Source organism: Aethalodelphis obliquidens, unplaced genomic scaffold (assembly GCF_003676395.1).
Source record: "Aethalodelphis obliquidens isolate GAN/ISIS:26980383/991018 unplaced genomic scaffold, ASM367639v1 scaffold2, whole genome shotgun sequence".
In the NCBI taxonomy this organism is placed as follows: domain Eukaryota; kingdom Metazoa; phylum Chordata; class Mammalia; order Artiodactyla; family Delphinidae; genus Aethalodelphis; species Aethalodelphis obliquidens.
Window position 1 is genome coordinate 71,148,135 of NW_020837946.1, and position 21,530 is coordinate 71,169,664.

Below are 21,530 nucleotides of genomic sequence, written 5' to 3' on the forward strand. Positions count from 1 at the left end.
GCTCTAGAGCCCGTGCTCCACAACAAGAGAAGCCACCGCAGTGAGAAGCTTGTGTACTGCCACGAAGAGTAACCCCCGCTCGCCACAACTAGAGAAAACCTGCACACAGCAACAGAGACCCAACGCAGCCAAAAATAAATTAATAAAAATAAATAAACTTTTTTAAAAAAGAGGGATCAGGACGTAGATCCATTTCCAGTGGTACAGGATACCAGCCTCACGAGATTCTCATACCCTTTCATGAAGAGTGAGAGTGTCCCTAAGTATTTTTAGCTATTCCTCATATCTTCAATTTTACCAGTGAGTGCCCATTTCTAAGATCATGCTGATTAACAAGCTTCTAAGTTTGCTGATATTAACCTATTTCTGACATTTACTCTGCTAACAACCAAAGTCTCAGGTACGGCTTTTGGACTGCAGTCTCCCTTGTGGTGGCTGCCTCTGGAACATAACCTTTGTAATGCCCTGCTGACCCTCCCTGAAGAGAGAATTTCAGCTGGGCAGCTTGCTAGCCCCTAGATCTCAAGCTTGACACACACAATATCATACTGTCTAAGCTAAAGTATCTTTAAGGAAAATACTGACATAAACAAACTGGGTTTTGAATCAAGTTCCTAACCCAGCAAGAGATTAGGAAGCTTTAAGTGGTTCAGGGAGCCATGGATAAGTACTAAGCAATGAGGTTGTGGATACAGTCAGCCCTCCATATCCACACGTTTCACATCCGCAGATTCAATCAACTTCAGATCGAAAATATTTGAAAAAAATTCTGGAAAGTTCCTCATGTTGGAAACTTTGTTGGAAACTTTCATGAGGAAAGTTTGCCTCATGTTGGCAACTATTTACATAGTATTTACACTGTTTTAGGTATAATAAGTCATCTAAAAATAACGTATACAGGAGGACATGTTTAGGTTACATGCAAATACTACATCATTTTATATAAGGGACTTGAGCATCTTTGGATTTTGGTATGAGGGAGGTCCTGGAACCAATCCCCTGTGGATACCAAGGGGCAACTATATTTGTGGGAATCAGTTGATGAAAAATGGAATATCATATATGATATAAATGATCATTAAGAGCTTCTATATACAGAACAAATTACACTAGAAAACAAAAGTCTGAGAGGTAATTAAGGACTCTTTCTTGATTTTTTAATTTCTAGTCACACTTGATGAGTTCTCCCCCTCAATTAAAAATTGAAAAATACAGGTTCATTATGTAAAATTGGGGAATGTAAAAAATGATAATGAAGAAAATTAAAATCACCTCAAATCCTAGCTCCTAGTTATAAACATAGTTAACATTTTGTGTAAATCTTTTCCATTTTCTTCTATTCCTATCATATACTTTATTTTCTACAGAATATACAATGATTAGGTTTTTTTCTGATCACAGAGGAAATGTATATTGAATTTAGAAAACAGAAGAGCACAAAGGAAAAACACATCACCTAATCCTTTCACTCATAGGGACTATATTTTATTTGTACTCATCCTAGCAGCTAATATAGTACCATGTATTAAGCAGACTGTAACGTCTGCTTAATACGTGCTCCATTAATAGAGAGATCATTTGCCCATGCTATATTTAGACAACATATTCTAAAACTTATTCAATATTATAACCATGGCTTGAAGGGAAGAAAGGAAGCCAGCCCATTTATATCAGAAAATGATTCTAAAGCTTATTCCTTGAACACCTTAGCTTTTTATTGCAGGGATTGACCTTGCTCAGCAAGACGTCCATTGCCCAAATTGTGTTTTGCCTGCCAAGGAATAAGGTCAGATTACTGCTCTACTTCTCACAATCTAAGTTCCATGTCTCTGTATTTCAATGAAAAGGGTTCATGGTGCACCAGATCATTAAGGCTCTAAAATCTTTGCAACTCTTAACAGCAGCCCACCAGGGAAAGCCATTGTAGAACGAAAGTAGTTTTAGGATTAGGGAAGAAAGCCTTGTTTGCAGTGCGATTGCTGCTGTATGCACTACCTCCAGTGATGTGGCATGAGTGGATTTGGATATAAATCTAAGGCTTTGCAGACTAAGCGCCCTCATCAAATAGTGTTTACTGGGGGTTATGGTTGAGGTGCTGTTTTCCTTAGGAACCAGATGCAGCAGGAAATTTGATTGAGAGTAGAAATTTTAACGCAAATACACAAAGTAACCTTTCGTGCAATGTCTTCTTAACCTCATAGCCTTAAAACCATATACTTAGTGTTTGGAGCAGAAGAAATTTATATACAGAGAGAAATTTTCAGTTTGATATAATTCCTCAGTTATGATCCATTTCTAACCACAAATTTTTTTCTTCCCTCGAATTTTTGAAAATCCACATTAGAGGTGTGCGACAATTAATGTGATTTCCAATTTCTTCTTCTCTTTATCTACCTACAGACAAATCAGGCCAAACCAGGAAGAAGTTACAAATGAGGAAATATTTTCCACCTCTTACCACACACACAAAAAAAACCCACAAGTAGCTACTATTTACTATATTTATAACCGAATAATAAATCTCTTGAAATGGAAGCTAAAAACTATAAAGGTCTGGGTTGCAATGAAGTTCAGTCTCAGAAAGTAGTGAAGATGAGAAGCTTCGGACAACGGGATAAACTTCTCTCTAGGAAACTGTTCTCTGAGATGCAGCAGAGGAGGCAGAAATGGGCTTGAAAGCAGAGGTTTCTAAGGGAAGATGGGGAGCTAAGAGCAGACTGAGTGGCAGTGGTGGGGACAGACCCCTAAAGAAGCTTTCTGTGGGAGCTGCCTATAGAGTAAATGCAGATGGCAAACGATCTTTGATCATCTTCCAGTTGTACTGTTGATTGTGCAAAGAAGATAAAATATCTAATGCTTACTTTAGGGAAACACAAAATTCCGCACAAATTCTCCAGGCCCAAATACATAATCTACAAAAATTAGAAAGAAGTGAAGTTTGAGGAAGCAAACTTGACCTCCTCTTTATTTTAGCTGTCTGACTTTAATTATAATGTATATGGCAATTATCTAGACCTGGTGGTTTAGAAATCCAGCAATTGGAAGTCCGTACGAAAGCTCTGATTAGTTGAAGACACAAACTGCAAAATCCTTTTTTAGCTGCTAAATTCAAACTAGACTTAATTGTCTCCACTGGATTTATCTTAACTCTGCAAATTGGTAATCTTTCTTTCTGAAAGAAAACAGTAAAACAATAAAAACTGAAAGGGGACCACCCTCATGTTCCATTGCAGTAAGTCGAAAAGCTTGAGGTTGGTAAGGTGAAAAACATGCTTATTGATGTTAAAATATGAGGGAGTGTTGAACAGAGGAAAGAGACAAAGAAAAGCAGTTATTTCATTAAAAAGTGAGAAATTAATTTAAAATTAAGTTTGTTCCTGCCTTGGATTCACTGGCAAATATTTTTAAATGCAGACTTACTGTGTTTCCCAGCAGTCTTGTAACTGTAAGTTCCATGTGTTCCATAAATTCTCCTGAACTTGAGAGTAGGGATTAACTTTAGATTTGGATTCTACCCCTTTTCTAATATGTGTTCTATTTATACTTAGCATTTATGTATGCATTGTTTTGCATATATAACATTCACTCATGTACTGGTGGTACATGACATATACAATCAGAAGGTTAAATTATATGGAAATAACCAGCATCACCAACCCACCACCCCCACCAAAAAAAAAAATTGCATGGTAAATGGTCTACTTTTTAAGGCCTAAGAAGTATACTATATTTTAGAAAGTATTTTCAAATGAAGTTAGAGGTGGAGAAATTTCTTATGGTTATATCGCTTCAATTTATTGAAAATATCTCCCTGGTTTGAGTATGAGTTTAATTGAGGGGAAGGGATCACTTCCAATGTATGTCCCTGCCTCTATATGTTGTTGTATGTATTCTTCCTTGGAATGCCTATCCTTTCTCTGCTCAGCCAACCTGAATACTGGCACGTGGTAAACACTTAGATTATGCCTCGAAAGAAATGTTGGCAATTCTTCAAAGACTGTCTTTTGTCCTACTAACTCTACAAAATGTTTCCTGACTTCCTACAGTCCACAGTGACCTCTCCTTTTTCCGAAATTTTTGTAGTGCTTAAAATGTATGCAAATTTTTATCATTTGATGTTTTTCAAAAATGGCCTCATATTTTCCTTGTTCATATATATCTTGTCTCCCTGACTAGTTTATATGCCACTTGAGGGTAGATATTATGGCTTGTACTTCTCTGTATCATCATTGCACATAGCTCAATGCCTTGTACATAAAAGCATCATAGTTATGACGGTTAAATATGTTCACTTAAGTGATTGCTTAACTATATTGCTCTGGTACAACCCATGGAGTTTGGTATTTAGAAAATATTGATACTTGAATGCTTGTTTTACTTTAAACTTAGTGGGCAGAGGGAATTAAATTTTTTTTTAAATCTCATTTAATAAAAGGTTAGCCAAGCCAAAGGTTAGCCAAGTTCTTCATTTTAAAGAAAAGATACTTGATAGTTATAGACAAATGCTTTAAGGAAATGCTATGGTTGTTTTTGTATCTGAAAACATTATCTAAAATTGAAGCTCTTCAGTAAAAGTTTTGAATTAATCATACACTTTTTTCCCCCTCCTAAGTTTTTCAAAGCAGAATAGTTTTTGCCTTTCATATGAAGAAAATAACATAAAATTTAGTTTTAAAAAGTCTGGTACTTTTTTGATAGCTACCCTGTAAATAGGGTTCAGTTTCATTTCAGGAGACTTGTTTATATAGCTTGAAACTATGTTTCTCAGTTAGTGAGAAGGACTTCTGAATAAGCTTACGTGTCTTAAGCATTTTAGAGATGTGGATGCTAAATGTTTTTGCCAAATGCTGTGCTCAAATTTTCTTAACACTTCCTTTTCACATAGTGACCAGCGTTGGCTTTGGATAGGTTTGAATAAAAGGAGCCCTGACTTACAAGGATCCTGGCAATGGAGTGATCATACACCAGTAAGTTTAATCTTTCTTGTTTAGGATAATATGGAAAGAGTATTTATTTCAATAACAAGAAAGTTGATTGTTAATTAATATAGCCATACAACCATTAAGTTATGTAGATGTATCTTTATTGAAATGGAAGTAGATTCACATATATGAAGTGGGGAAAAATAAGTTACTAATCTCACTTTTATTAAAAAAATAACCATACACATAGTCTCTCTACATATAATCCAAAATACATAAAAATATAGATGTATAAATATAGCGGTAATTTTGGGGTAGTAAAAGTGATTTTTTTTCTTTTTCTTTGTTTTTTTTCCCTTTTTTTCATAATGAGCAACATTTATTTTTATTATTTAAAAATATGAGTTATATAAAAAAGAAAGAATTTTAATTGGAGGAAACAATTCAGGATAACCTTAAAAAGTCCTTAAATATTATTTCAAATGTTTACATTATCCTAAGGAGAGGTTTTAGGTAACACTTAGAGGAGCAAATTATTCTCAGGTATTAAATATTTGCTCCACATTACCGTTGCGTCAAGTCATTGTGTGTTCTTTCGAAATGTAAAATTCCTTGACTTCATTTTCAAACTGTAGCATATCCAAGAATAGTCAATCGAATAACTAACATTTCAACACATGCATTTAAAAAAAGTATTTTGCAAGCTCCTGATTCTTTATGACTCCAACTGTGAACTTAATACATGATTAACCTCCACTTCTGAAACTGTAGCCTCCTTTGTTTGGAATCTGAAGACCTCATGGCATTTTATAAGTCCTCACGTGATTTAGCATCCTGACATAAAAAAGAAATGAAAAAGTTTTCCTCCCTTGGCATTTGAACACACTTGAGTTATTAAAGCTGCCTAAATTACATCTAAATTGCAGATATTTATACATCAGTCTTAAATTATCAAGCCTCTCTTGTCTCTTAAGGTGTCTACTATTATCACGGCAAATGAGTTTCAGCAGGATTATGATATCAGAGACTGTGCTGCTGTCAAGGTCAGTACAATGCTGGAAAATCTGCATATTTAAAAAATAAATCTGGCAGTATGTGCAGTCAGGCAGCAGACCCATGAAGTGCCTTTTGCGTGTGGAGCATGATATTGGGTGCAGTGGGAGGTTAGAAGTACACCCATGGCCCAGCCCTCAAGCAACCTAACTGACACTTAATTTGAGAAGATAAAATTCATGTTCAAGAAAGACGACTCTTGTTACTATGCAGTAATAAGCTCCAAATGAGTGGGCTGAGGAGGGTTAGTGAAACTCAGAAGAGGAAGTGATTTCTATTGCCTATTTCCAGAAAGAGGTGGGACCTCAACTGGACCTTTAAGGATGGGTAGAGTTTATACAGGTAGGATAGGGTAAGGCATAAAAGAAAGTGGGAGTGGAAGGGAGAGGCTAGGGCAGTGAAGGGAACAATGCAGATCAAGAAGTTTTTGTTGGTGCTGTGGTTGAAAACAAAGGTGGGAAGTTAGACTGATGCCAGGTTAAGGAGTTTGTGCATTTTTTTGGTAGGCAACAGAGCATGATTAACGGTTTTTGTCAAGAACTACGGAGGGTGTGAGAAGATTCATCTTGAGGCAGATTTCAAGATGCAAAAGATAGGACCAGAAGACATGGAAGACCAGTTAGGCCTCTTCCTTTGCAGACTTCATTTGTTTATTCGTTCCATAAGTAGTATGTCCAAGCAGTCTGTGATGCTCTGGGGGGTCAACAATGACAAGATATAAAACAGTCGTTGTCTTCACAGAACTTACAGTCTCGTAGGAGGTAAAGACAAGTAAAAGGTCAATTACAAGGGCTATGACAGACAAAGTGTATGTTTTATGCAAGAACAAGAGTGTTCCAGGAGAGTAACAATGACGGTGATGATGGTTATGATACAGCAGCTAACACTTGTTGACTCATGAGCCAGGCACAGTCATGTCACATATATTATCTCACTTAATACTTAAGCAACCTTGTCAGGTAGGTACTGTTACTGTATCCATCTTACGGGGAAGAAATGTGAGCTCTGAGTAACTTACATGATTACAGAACTGAAATTTAAACCCAGGTGTATGGGTCTACTATGCTATGTATGGCATTTACAGAAACAGTCAGAAGGGGTATTTGTTTATGGAGAAAATAGTAGTACATTTTAGTTTTAACTGATGTCTTGAATCCAGGCTTGCAGTAAGAAATATGCTGTAGTAAGTTAGAATAAAGAAACTGGAGTTGAAGGAAAATGTTCATTAAAAAAAGAGTTCTCTAATGGCCTAGTGGTTAGGATTCTGGGCTTTTACTGCCAGGGCCCAGGTTCAGTCCCTGGTCAGGGAACTGAGATCGCACAAGCCACGCAGCGCGGCCAAAAAAAGAAAAAAAAAATCGCAAAGGGCCAAGAAGTGGATTTGAGGCGATTACCAACATTTTATAAAATGTAAGAGGATGAGGAGGGAGGAGACATCTAGAAAATATCTTTGCTATGTAAGCCCAAGAAAGAGATTCAGGAAGATGACTGACCAGAAACGTTGCACGAAGGTTGAGACCAAGTACTGAGAAGGCCATTGGAAAGCATTATTTCAAAGTAACCGTTTTAGTAAAACACTCTGTAGTATCATGCTGTTTTTATAGAATTCCCAGTTTAACACATGAAAGAATGAAAACTTAATAGAAGTTTGTGAAGTTTCCAGAACACTGATGCAATAAACTACATTCTATGCAAGTTGTGTCCCTATGTGTGAAAAGATTGGAAGAACCTACCAAAAAAACTAAATAGAAGAGACATTGATCAGTAACAAGGCCAGCTAGGGCAGTGTCTGGAAGGAGAATCTTACCTCACCTGCCACCTTCTAACCCTCCAGAATGTTGCCCTTAAGAGATAGCAGTCCAAAAACTGATGGATGCTCCTACCAGGTCCTGTCCTCCCCTTTCCTTTCCCTGTTGCTTGCTGCCTGGAATTTGTAGAGAGCCATCTTAGACCACACAGAGGAGGGCAATATCCCAGAAACACAAAGCAATGCCAAAGGTGGAACTTGGGCCCCTGATGCCAGAGTTTTATGTCACTTTTCACAGATCTGCTATGATCACAGGCTGGTGTTTGGAAACCACGGAACCAAATATTCTTTTCTAGCTTGATCTTCCCAAAATTTAAAGTTGCAAGATTCTACAATTTCATATCAACAAAAAACAGAAAAAAAAAACCCCAGTAATTTGCATTTTGGACATAAACATGACCCTATGCTATATTTTATCAGTCCCTTTGAAGGCTCTTGCTTAGACTGTTACTGCTTAAACACTGCATTCTTTCATGTGTTCATTCATAAACATATCCTAGGTGCTAGAGCTAAAGCAGACTTAAAGACCATAGGGCTTACAGTTTAGTGTTGTATAAGGGCTGCATCAACTTGAAAATATTCTACAATCCTCTTCCTCCTTTAGGTCATTAATAGGCCATGGCGAAGAAGGTGGTATTTCTATGATGACAGAGAATTTATTTATTTAAGGCCTTTTGCTTGTGATACAAAACTTGAATGGATGTGCCAGATTCCAAAAGGTAAATGTAGTTATTCCTTTTCACAGTCTTCTCATGGGAACTTGTGAATGCTGAGCCAGAGTACCTAAGAGGGCATTTTAGTCTATAATTATAATATTAAAAGCCTTTGACACTACAGTTAATATATTAAGCTCCATCCTGCCTGACTCCTACCCCTAGTAAAATGCTGCCTTATTGAAATTAGAGACTACCTTCCTCTTTTGTCATGAAAGAAATTGTATAGGAGATAAAATTTAAGGCTCATTTAGGGAGATGAGGTCTTGGAATGAAGGATTATTTCAAGTGAAAGGAGAGACGAAGTAGAGGGAATCATTTTAACTTTTATTGTGTTGCAAAATGAAGGACGAAATGAAGACAGGCTTGGGAAGAATGAAGCAGGTCCCCAATCTAAATTTTACAATTTAGAAACAGTTTTCAGTGAGCTCAAAATTACTAGTAGTTTATCTCATTCAAATTCAGGAAACCAGTTAGCTTGATAGTAGAGCCTTTGGTGACAAAACAGAGAGAAAGGGTAATAAATAGATATCCTTTTACTTCACTTTTTAGTAGGAAAATGTCAAGGATGTATTACAGAAAATGTTAAGATTTTAACTCCCAAATTATTTTTAAGCAGATATTAGATACGTTAAATTAATTAATATAATGGTAAATGCACAGGAAGTTCCAAAATGAATTTCTGAACTGAATGTAAACAGATCATTGAAACTAAAGGGAATTCCTCATATAAGTTCTCAGAAACCCAAAGATTATCTCATGGAACTGCCCATTAGGAGATTGTTCTTCTTTCCTAAACAAAGCTACCATCTTGCCTTTAAAAGAGCTTCAGATGCAACATCCAGTGCAGTAACTGGAAAGTCTCTTTCACAGGGCAAACTGGGGGGTCATTAATAAAAGGGGAATTGTGTGTGTGTGTGTGTGTGTGTGTGTGTGTGTGTGTGTGTGTTGATAGGGTTTTTCTTTTTTGTGTGTGTGGAATTTATTTTTTTTTATTTATTTAAATTTGTTTATTTATTTATTTTTGACTGCGTTGGGTCTTCGGTGCTGCATGCGGGCTTTCTCTAGTTGCAGCGAGCGGGGGCTGTTCTTCACTGCAGTGTGTGGGCTTCTCATTTGCGGTGGCTTCTCTTGTTGTGGAGCATGGGCTCTAGGTGCGCAGGCTTCAGTAGTTGTCACGGGCTCAGTAGTTGTGGCTCATGGACTCTAGGGCACAGGCTCAGTAGTTGTGGCGCATGGGCTTAGTTGCTCCGCAGCATGTGGGATCTTCCCAGACCAGGGCTTGAACCCGTGTCCCCTGCATTGGCAGGCGGATTGTGAACCACTGCGCCACCAGGGAAGTCCCTGATGGGGGTTTTCTAAAGGAGAAATTATACCTGAGTTAGTTAGTCCTGATTATTGATTAAACCTGAAAGAAGAAAAAAGGAAAACCAGCTTGGATACCTTTCAAACAAGTGGCAAAGTAACTAATATATAATTAACTTGGACAATATCTCTGGCTTGAAGCATTAGTTGTGACACTCCTATTATTCTTTGGTATTTGGCATGCCACAGAGAGTGTCACTGCTCCCTCCAAAGTATGCTTTCACTGGTAGCTGTTCCCCTGCCTCATGTTTGAGTACTGAGGCAGACCCTAGAGTATACACCAGGAAAACCTTAGAAATGACAAAGCAGTAACCACAGGAAATATTATGAAGAACATATGGTTTTCTTTTTTCTTTTTAATGTATTTGTTATTTTAAACAACAGAGAAGGGAATTAACTAGCTTAGCAAACATAAATCAGGTAACCAAATAAATAAATCTTTTAAATAATTGCACCCCTGCTCTCTCCAATACAGAAACAAAATTAAAAACTAAAGAACTTCCTGCCTCAGCCTATTTGCAGTCATTTGAAGCAATCAGTGATGGTTTGATCCAGGATTTAAATGTCATATTAAGTCCCCTTTGACAGTCCCTAAATTTCTGAGTTACAATGTGTCACATTCACTGGTTGGATATTTTCATGGCTATTAGAACAGCCAAAGCCTGCTCAACTGGACACTTCTGTATTAATCTGTGTTTTCTGGTTTTCTTAAAGCAGTTTACCTCTTCAATAGCCCAAATCACCAAACCTTTTCTCTAGCTCTTGCCTTTTTTATTACCGCATACAGCTGGTTCTAATTAGTCCCCTCCTCTCTAAAAGGGATATTTTGACAACCTACATTTTTTTAATTATCATAATCACTATGGATATATATACTTTTTAAATATTCCTTTTTAGTTGCAAAAACAGTAGCAAAAATAAGGTTCATAAAAGTGTTTTTAGGAAAATGACCTATAAACACAACTTTTTTATATTGTGTTTCTTGATACCTTGTACACACGTGCATGTTTGCAATCCTGTGTAAAGGCACCTTTTATTTTGCTTTTCTCACTAATTTAAAGAAATTTAAAGGTTAGCCATAGCTTTCCCCCAACATACAAATGAACAGAATTCTTTGACAAGATTACAAACAAGAAACTATGTCTTTTTTTTAACTGATTTGCAGCATTGTTAATGGAAATTATCCAACATACAGAGGACTGAGTTAGAGAGAAAAACCACAGATGCTGGATATATAGGCAGTCCTCGAAGTAGGGTCCTCTCGTGCATTGGCCCTGATACAATAGCAAAATTAAGAACAGCTATTTTACCCTGTAATTTCTAAAATTCCTCAGATTATGTCTTTGGCTTGAAACCATGTGATTTATGACCAGCATAAAAAGGGAGAGGAAAGCAGCTAGCATCCTGAGAGGAACTGTTCTGTGCCTGGCCCTGTGCGGGGTGCTTGCATAGGGGTGATCTTATATGATCTTTACATTGTCTTTGTGAGTTAGGTAGGAGAATTTCATTTTTATAGACTAGAAAGTTGGGGCTCAGGGAGTTAAACAACGGATCCCAAGTAGCACAGCAGCAGAGTCTGAGGGCGTTTAGACACTGACTCACCCAACTTCAAAGACCGTAATTCTTTGTACGGTACCATATTTCCTGCTGGGTGGATTTTATTATTTTCTTCCCAGTTTTGTCTCTCATTTTCTCAAAAGTTTCAGTACTGGATCACTGAACATTTTTTTCCAAGGATATCTTGGGAGGCAATAAACTCTACCAACCTAGGTGTATTCAAATTGCATTAGATGGAGACGTGGTTCCTGGATAACCTCATCCTACAGTGGTGATTATTTTGGTGCATGTTCCTTAGTGCTTCTATGTAATGTATACAATGTATTCATTTACTTATTTGTACTTTCTAATTATTATCTATACTTTATCCATCTAGTCTTCCTTTGTGACTTCTGTGATGTAAGGTAGAGAACTGCTAGTAATGCTCTATTAATATTTAACAAATCTGCCTTTTTGGTTGCCACAAAAACAACTTTAGTGTGGGCCCCACAAAATTCAGTGTTATGAAGTGATCCTAACATGAAAGGAGATGGTTTGGCCAGAAATGGACAAATCTCAGCCGTACTGCAAGTCCTCTTGAGTTAGACTAAAGGCACTTATTAGTACGCCATGATCTGTAATTGGATACTAAACTTAAGCCATTTGCTTGCTTCTACAGGTCGTACTCCAAAAATGCCAGACTGGTACAATCCAGGTGAGTTAAGAAAACTAAAATGTATCCAAAGCTGCTTTTACCTTTTCAGTGACGTATTTAGTTAATTATTTAAGCCCAGGCCTAAGTGCCGGCTTCTTCTCTGTCGTGTCTTCAAATGAGATGAAGTATCTCCGTGCAGGGAAGGTGATTAGCTGGTGTAGGGTGAGACTCTGAGGCTGGATTTGTCCTTCTCTGTGAGTACAGGAGGGTAACAGAGTCACTCACTGGCTCAGGAATCCTTGGTTGGATCCTTCCAGGCAGCATTGCCCTGGCCAAAGAGAGCCAGTAATCTAAATGGATTATTATTTATAAATAGTTTTGAAAAATAATCCATGCTGAGAGGGTACAGTCTGGTTTATGCAGTCATAATTGTGCTATTTTTCTTCTTTAGAGCGTGCTGGAATTCATGGACCTCCAGTTGTAATAGAAGGGAGTGAATATTGGTTTGTTGCTGATCCCCGTTTAAACTATGAAGAAGCCGTCCTGTATTGTGCTAGCAATCACAGCTCTCTGGCTAGTGTAACATCTTTTGCAGGACTAAGAGCCATCAAAAACAAAATAGCAAATGTAATTTAAAAGAACGTATTTTTTAATATTTTCTTATTTTTACATTTATTCTGTTAAAAAAATTTCAAAAATCTAGAAAAGTTAAATGTTCCTCTCAAGTAAAATTTGCCTAACAACATATAAGTTCATCACTTTGGGTTAGAAAAGTTAAAAAGAATTGCTTAATGTTTTAAAACATTCAAGATTAATTATTAATCTCCGTTGGTAAGATGAGCTTCAACAGATAATATAAATTAGTCTAATTCCTTGTCACGTTTTTTACTAAAAGTTAACTTGGTAGTTAACTTGAGATTCTGTTTCTAATAATAACTAATTTTGCAAAATAGTTTTTTGGAGGAAAAATAATTTGTATATTTTAAAATTTATAACTAGTAGCAATAGGATACTATATGTCCAATTAATATATGCCCATAATTACAGTGACCATATTTTTTGTATGCAAAATAGGGCCTGTGAATATAAAAAGAGTTTCTAAACTACTTTCTTCTGTGAAAGGACCTGGTTTATGTAATTTAGAGACCAAAGTAATGAATATCTGGAAATTATAGTGGTTTGTGGTTATGATGGGCCAGGGTATTAAATCAAAACTCTTCTAGAAAAGTCAGCATATATAAGGATGGGTGTTTAGTTGTTTTTTGTTTTGTTTTGTTTTTGTGGGGTTTTTTTCCAGATATCTGGCGATGAGGAGAAGTGGTGGGTGAGAACTACTGACCAGCTAATAGAACGTCGTTTTTTGAGGTATGTGACATCCTGGATGGTGCCTTTGTAAAGTTATCGTTTAAAAGAAGCAGTCCCAAATCCCTTTTTACTAAATGGAGTACTGTTTGTAATTAGTTTTGAACATTAATCCATAAACTACCTAGACTAGAGAAACCAAATCCTTTAGCAAATGAGCATCAAAAAAAAGTGGTATAAAATAATGGCCTAACCTTAAATTTAGAATTAAAATTACTTCAGGAAAAAACAGAAGGGAACATGTAACTGCGTTATGAGCTGACACATCTCTTATTTTCTTTCAGCTCACGACATCCATTTCATCACTTTCCTATAACATTCGGAGAGGAATGCTTTTACCTCTCTGCCAAGACTTGGTTTAGCGGTAAGGTTAATTCCCAAACCTTTAACGTTAATTATGTGATATGTGAACTTCAGGTTCAGTTACTAGCTTGATCTCGCTTTCCTTTTGATTATATGTTTGGCAGCTTCGTCATATTCTGATTTATTGTTGATGACAGTAGATCAAGTTCCAAATGCAAATAAAGGTGCTTTTCACTGTGAATATTTTGACTTCCTTTATCCTAAAGTAGTTACTTAGAAATAAACTGACCACTTTCATAACCAATAAGGATATAGACAAATTCACAAAGATGAACAGGCAGCAATTCTAAAGTATAGTTTAGGTCCCTTTCCCCCTCATTAGCCTTCTTCAACTCTATTTCCTGCCATCAGGAACCATAGTAACTGTGTGTGTACCAAGTATGTTCATTTTTATAGGCAATATTTGTATGCTACAACTTACTAATATGAGTGATAATAATAGAAGACAAAAATAACTAGGGAAGAAAAGGAATATATTTTAACCATTTGGGAAAGATTGATTTAAAGAGACTTTCTTCACGACTGGATGGTTTTAAAATGTGCTGAATGGAAAATTCTCACCACAGTAATCCTGCTTTTCATTTCTCAGGCATACATAAACCAGCAGACTGTAGTACCAAGTTGCCCTTCGTCTGTGAAAAATACAATGTATCTTCATTAGAGAAATATAGTCCAGATTCTGCCGCTAAAATACAGTGCTCTGGGGATTGGATTACTTTTCAGAATAAGGTAAAAAGAGAATTGCTACGTTGTGCAAATGATGATTGCTTTCATGATGGTCATATGGCCTGTGGCAGAATGGCATCCCACCAAGTAACTTCACTAAGATAGACTCTGCGTATTTCAGTATCTCACCTGATTCTCTACATTTTCAGAAACGAAGTTGACTCTCAAGTGAATCACGCGTACAGGTCTTTCAGAGTACCGTGTTCCTGTTCTGTTGCTACTGACACTTAAACTGCCAAAGCTGATCTTTCAGTGAATAGTAATATATTGACTAGTCAGGACTATCTCTTTGGCATATAGGAAACTGGCTTAATTTCTGGCTGATAAATTTTCCCCCTTAAGGAAAACATCCAAGCAGCATTTACCAATCAAATTAGACCAGCATTTCCCAAACTACTTTTTGGGAATATACACATATGCTAACAAAATGTTAATCATTGATGTTGCTTCCAGAGCAGGGTTTATGATTAAGTAGCTTTGGGAAATGCCACATTCTATATTTGCTTCCTTGAGATGCACAATTCATATTGGTGTATGTATCTCTTAGGAAATGCATTTGGCTGCTAAAAAGATTACTATAGTATGCTAAAACATTTATTCTCTCAGATAAAAGAAGTTTGAAGATAAGCAGGCTGGGGTTGGTATGAAAGCTCTGTGGTCTTCAAAACCAGGCTTCCTTTGTCTTTCTGCTCTGCCATCCTCAACTTACGGCTTCCAAGCTCAAGTTCAGGGTGTTCTCTCTAGAGTCTTTTCTAGAAGCCAACCAATGACTTTATATTTCTCTGGCCATTCCAGTCTGTAAGGAGGCTGAAAAAAAAACCCATTTTATAGCATGTTTCAAGGAACACAATTTGGGACATGCTACTCCACACTAACATGATCGTAATATCAAGAAGAAAAAGGAAGAGGTGTGTCTGACAGCTGAAAGCATCTGTAGTAAAGTTAAAATATTAGGGGTATATTTTGACTTTTTAAAATTTGGACAATCTTCCCCCCCCCCAAAGTACTAGATTAATTTACATAGTTGATGTAAATTTATGGGTTTTTTGTTTGTTTTTATTGAAGTATAGTTGAATGAAAATATATGAGTTTCAGGTGTACAACATAGTGCTCTGATATTTCTATAGATTACACACCATAAAAGTTATTATAAAATTACTGACTATATTCCCTTTGCTATGCATTACATCCCTGTGACTTATTTATTTTATAACTATTTGTTTGTATCTCTTAATCCCCTTCACCCCATTAAAATATCCTGTCACAGACAGGGGCATGATTTCTTTAAAAATGTGGTTTTTTTAATAGAACGTAATGATGAAGAATACATATTTGAAACCAAATGGAGCAGAATCTAAATGCTGACCATACCATCTATGGCTATTTCACTTATGGGTAAAGTTACTTAATGTCCTTGTGCCTCAGTTTTCCCATTTGTTGTGAGAATTAAATGAGATAATACTGTGCAAAGTGTTTTAGGAAGGAAGCACTCAATAAATGGGAGATTTTTTTTTAAAGTAGCTCAAGGACTACTCTTCAGTTGCTTAAATTAAGTGTAGAGTTGCATTCTTGGGACTTCCCTGGTGGTCCAGTGGTAAAGAATCCACCTTACGATGCCCGTGACATGGGTTCACTCCCTTGAGTGAGTGAGCAACTGAGCCTGCACGCCACAACTACTGAGCTTGCGTGCCTCAACTAAAGCCCATGTGCCACAAACTACAGAGCCCATGTGCCCTGGAGCCCACGCGCCACAACTGGAGAGAAGCCTGAGTGCCGCAACGAAGAGCCCGCGTGCCGCAACTAAGACCTGACGCAGCCAAAAATAAGAAATAAAATAAATAAGAAATAAATCTTTCAAAAAAAAAAGAGTGTAGATCTGCATTCTTTTGGTACTACTTTGTGAGTGTCTATATCTCACAAACAAAATTATCAGCCTTCTAAAAGATGAGGCATTTTCTTCCTATGTGAGCTTTCCCATGTGTGGAATCTTATACTTCATATGTGTTCTTTGTTTGCAGTGCTTTTTAAGGATCAAAGCTAAGTCTCTTACATTTTCTGAAGCCAGCGATACTTGTCACACCTATGGTGGAACCCTTCCTTCAGTGCTGAGCCAGAGAGAACAAGGTAGCAGAATTGTTTCGTAAACATGTTTTATTCTGACCTGGAGGCCATGTTTGTGTTGGGAGGCTGTGGGGAATCAACACATACAAAGAATCTTATTAAATTACTTTTTACAGAGTAGGTGAAAGATTATCCTGGTAGTTAGATAAGCAAGAGGTATTCATTGACATTTTTAGTATATCTTTAATTTGAATAAGTCAAATGTTTTTTTTTTTTTTAAAAATCTTTCTGACAGATTTTATTACATCCTTGCTTCCGGATATGGAAGCTACTTTATGGATTGGTTTGCGCTGGACTGCCTATGAGAAGATAAACAAATGGATGGATAACAGAGAGCTGACATACAGCAACTTTCACCCATTATTGGTTGGTCGGAGGCTGAGAATACCAACAAATGTAAGGTTTTTTTTTTTAATCAGTAAACTACGTAGCTCTATGAAATACCTGAGTCTTCCACAAATTATTGGATTAAGAACAAGGGCCTATTTCATGAGTCGACTTATATGAAACGTCCAAATAGGCAAATCTGTAAAGATAGAAAGTAGATTACTGGTTGCCAGAGGCTAAGAGGCTAGAAGGATTGGTGGTGATGGCCTAAAGCATATGGGATTTCTTTCTGGGGTGGTGAAAATGTTCTAAAATTGATTAGGGGTGATGGTTGCACAACTCTGTGAATATACTAAAAACTATAGAATATATGCTTTAAATCAATGAATTATACCATCTATGAATTATATCAATAATGCTGTCACAAGAAGAATAACAACGGAGCTTCCACAGCCTTCACGTAGATGCCCTAGTTTTTCATAGTAATATCAGATTCCATAGCACTTATTTCATAACCATGTAAAACCATCAATAGTGAGTTACAAATAGAAGCTAATATAAATGCTTTACTTATCATCTTGGAATTTGGAGCTGTCAGCCTCAGTCTCCTGAGGTTAAAAAGTACAAAATCTGTGGTTAGTGATCATTTTCCCCTAAGATCTAAATGTAAAGAAGCTATAGAATGGAAGAAGGCATTATATCAACAGTAGTTACCCTGTACCATGATATTGCTGCCCACTACTTCTGTCTTCCTTATTTACTGGATACAAACCACCTTTTGCACAAAAGGCAAAGATTAAGAGATTAACTTTAAAGTTGAATTCCAAAAGTACATCCTAGACAATATCAACTGATATTCCTGATGCAATGGAACTTTGCTCAACGTTGACGTTGGTGGTAAAGGGAACTCTGCAACATGTGTAATTATGTACAAAGTAAATATCAAAATAATGCTTGGTTATTGTAGAACATTTGGAAGTTATAGAAGAGTAAACAAAATAAAGAAAAATATCAACCCTTATCCTGCTTATACTTAGGCTGGTAGCTTTTAAACTTTTAACTCATGACCCATAGTAAGAAATAAATTTAAATTACCATTCAGCACATAGATATAAATATAATATTGAATTGAAACAAAAGTTTCAGGAAATAATACTTACCCTTAGAGCTTATATTTCTTTCTTTTCTATTCTACTCTAGTCTGATCTAGTCTAGTCAGCCTATTCTCTGTGTTCTATCCTATTCTATTTCATTGTCACAAATAAGAATCAAGATCCACTGAAGTGGTTTCATGAGCTACTAAATAAGTCTCAAACCATATTTGAATCCTGATCTAGGAAATCACAATGAATATTTCAGCATTTTTCTTCTAGGGCTTTTCTATACATTGTCTTCTTGACATAGATAAGATCATAGTGTATATACTGTTGTATCTACTTTTCTCACTTAGTATCATATCATAAGTAGTTTCTTATGCCATTAAAAGATGTGCTTGATAAGCATTTTGATGGTTGCACAATATTTCTTGATAGATATACCATCATTTACCTAAACAATGCTGGGTATTTTGGCTGTTTCCAGTTTTGCATAATCCTTAATAGTGCTGCAATTAACATCTTCATGCATAATCTTTGCCGTATATTTCAGGTTACCTCCCTAAGATAGATTTAGGAAGTGATATAGCCAGATCAAAAAATATAAGTAGTTGTAAAACTCTGGTTACCAAATTGGTTTCCAGAACGGTTTATGAGTTTATGTTTTTGTCAGCAATATATTGTGATTACTTTTCTATTCATACCAGTGTATTAATAATTTCCAACATTTATTGAGCAGCTAATATGTGTCAGACACTCTGCTAATGCATCACATGCATTATTTCATTTAATCTGCACAATAGATGTGAAACAGTCTGTACTCCTCTCCTATCTTAGAAATGTGGAGACAAACAGAGAGAGTCATGTAACTTGCCAGAAATCATGCAGGGTATGCGTGCAGGGTCGGCATTTAAATCCAAGTCTGCAGAGTCAGCCTTCTTAGCTTCTCTACTGCATTGCCTCTACTACAATGCTCTAAGGAGAATTATCTTTTTAAAATTCTTGCTGATTTGATCATTTAAATGATATCATATTTTCATTTGTATTGCTCTGATTTCTAATGAAAACATAAATTCAGTAATAATTTGAATTTCATCCAATGTGAATTTCTTATTCTTTGACAATTTATCAAAGCCTTCATGTATTTCTTATTGATTTTATGACTGTGTAAATACTAAGTGTGCTAACCCTGTGTTTCTTGCATTTATTGCAGATATTTTTCACAGGTTTTTTTTTTCTTTAGGTCTAATACCAAAAATATTACAGAAATAAGTTTTGATTTTTTTGGTATGTGTTCAACTCTATTTCTTTTTTTCCCCTCCATTGCTTTTAGGTTAGAAAGTCCCTCATGTAAATGTTAGTTAAATGAATGCCTTTATTCTCTTCATTTTGTTTTATAGCTTGCTTTTTTGTTCTGACAATATGATACATCCATGGTATATGGCATATGTTGTCAATGGTTACTTAATCCTTTTCCCTAATCCTGGCCAATTGTCTAGCATCATTTGTTGTATATACTTCCATCTGTTAAAATCAATATAGAATGCCTTTTTTATCATATGTGAAGTGTGCATGTGTATGTATCTGTGTGTGTATGAGACATATTCTTGTATAGCTCCCACACTGATCTAAATACTATAATGTTGCCATATTTCAAAAAATATAATAGGATTAGTTATCCTTTATTGTATGTCTTTTAAAAATATTTTTAGCTGTTTTTGTCTATTCTTCAAGACAAACTAGAATTATTTAGTTAATTTCCAATCTAAACAATTCAATAGAAAACTTCTGGTAAGAATTTGACAACATTTTAGGAAGAATTGACATCTTTTTATTAATTTTCCCTCAAGAATATGGTGTAACATATCTCTCCATTGATTCAAGTCTTCCTTTTAAATTCCTCAGTGAAGTTTTTAGAGAAGTTCTCTTTCTTTTTGCCATTGAGAATGGCAGCTTTTTAAAACTGTCTTACTGATATGTAGGAAATCTATTATTTGGGTATTTTTGTATATTTATTTCATAGGCATCCATCTATTAAAAGCTCTTATTACTTCTCAGAGTTTTTCAGTAGATTTTCTTGGGTTTTCTAATTAGATAATCATAATTGGCAAATAACCATTCATGTTTCACTACATGTGGTAGGACTTCCAGAACCATGGTAAATACCAGGAGTAATAAATAACATCCTAGACTTGATCTAGACTTTAATGGGAATATCTACAGTCTTTCATTATTATATTTGATGTGGACTTTTTGTTTAAGATATATCATTTATTTAAAATTTTTATTCAGGAATAAGTAGTGGATTTTCTAAAACTTGTTTTCACCATCTATTGAAATTGTCATACAGTTTTTCCCATTAGGCCTATGGATATGTAGTATACTACATTAATAGATGTTATATTAAACCATTTTTATCTCCTTATCATAAAATCTAGTTGCTGAGAGTGGGTTATTATTTTACTACTGAATTAGATTTGTTAGAATTTTATTTGGGAATGTTTTCATCTCTGTTCATAGAGTTAATTTTTTTAAGCTTTTTTTTTTTCTGATCATGTCAGCTTCATAAGATGAACTGGGTAGTTTTCTGCCTTTGTGTTTTGAAATTATGACTCAGTCTGGGGAATTATCTTTCCCTGAAAGTTTGAAGGAACTGTATACAAAACCATGTGATATTAGAACCCTGTTCAGAGATCATTGTTTAATACTAAAGGGATTTGGTGTCGTAGGTGAGGGCTAAACTCTAGAGTCAGATTGAGTTTGAATTCCATTCAGCCATTTCGTATGCCTTAGGAAATTCACTTAACTTTGCTTAAGTCTCATTTTTTCATCTGTAAGTTCTGATACTGTTGTTCCTACAGCACAATGTGAGGATTGCATAAAATATTTCATTTAAAGCTTTTAAGCACAGTACCTGACATATAGTTTTTAAAATGAGCATTATTATTAATTTTCAATTTCCTCTAAAGTTACTGGTACATTTTAGTGTTTCTACTTTTCCTTATAACAGTTATGCTAATTTGTATATTTCAAGGAAGTTGTCTATTTCATGTAGATATTCAAATGTATTAGAATAAAGTCATATCTGCTATTATCTTTTAAAATCTCCATGTCTTATTTTAATCGTTTTTACTTTTTCTTATTTAGATTTTTACAAAAACTAGTGTATGTTACTGGTTTTTTCCTCCGCTTTCTCCACCGCCTACTCCTATTGCTTGAGATATGCAAATACTACTACATTTTTCTATCCTGTTTTTCTTGGAGTTATATTTTTGCTGATTTTCTAATCTCATATTGAATTCTTAGTTCATCTTTCCTTTAAAAATCAGAATGCAGGGCTTCCCTGGTGGTGCAGTGGCTGAGAGTCTGCCTGCCAATGCAGGGGACACAGGTTCGTGCCCCGATCAGGGAAGATCCCACATGCCGCAGAGTGGCTGGGCCCGTGAGCCATGGCCGCTAAGCTTGCACGTCCAGAGCCTGTGCTCT

The 21,530-nt window shown here is 35.9% G+C and overlaps 1 protein-coding gene across 2 annotated transcripts in view; it reads left to right on the top strand.

The window, feature by feature from the left end:
- The window catches only part of LOC113632839 (CD302 antigen), a 131,212-nt gene that overhangs the window by 39,045 nt on the left and 70,637 nt on the right, over positions 1 to 21,530 (top strand). For both annotated transcript variants that reach the window (XM_027130518.1, XM_027130498.1), the window contains exons 14-23: positions 4,886 to 4,967; positions 5,897 to 5,965; positions 8,387 to 8,501; positions 12,076 to 12,111; positions 12,503 to 12,678; positions 13,349 to 13,416; positions 13,698 to 13,777; positions 14,366 to 14,505; positions 16,521 to 16,626; positions 16,859 to 17,019. In XM_027130518.1, the coding sequence (XP_026986319.1) occupies positions 4,886 to 4,967; positions 5,897 to 5,965; positions 8,387 to 8,501; positions 12,076 to 12,111; positions 12,503 to 12,678; positions 13,349 to 13,416; positions 13,698 to 13,777; positions 14,366 to 14,505; positions 16,521 to 16,626; positions 16,859 to 17,019 (1,033 nt within the window). The remainder of the gene's footprint in view (positions 1 to 4,885; positions 4,968 to 5,896; positions 5,966 to 8,386; positions 8,502 to 12,075; positions 12,112 to 12,502; positions 12,679 to 13,348; positions 13,417 to 13,697; positions 13,778 to 14,365; positions 14,506 to 16,520; positions 16,627 to 16,858; positions 17,020 to 21,530) is intronic.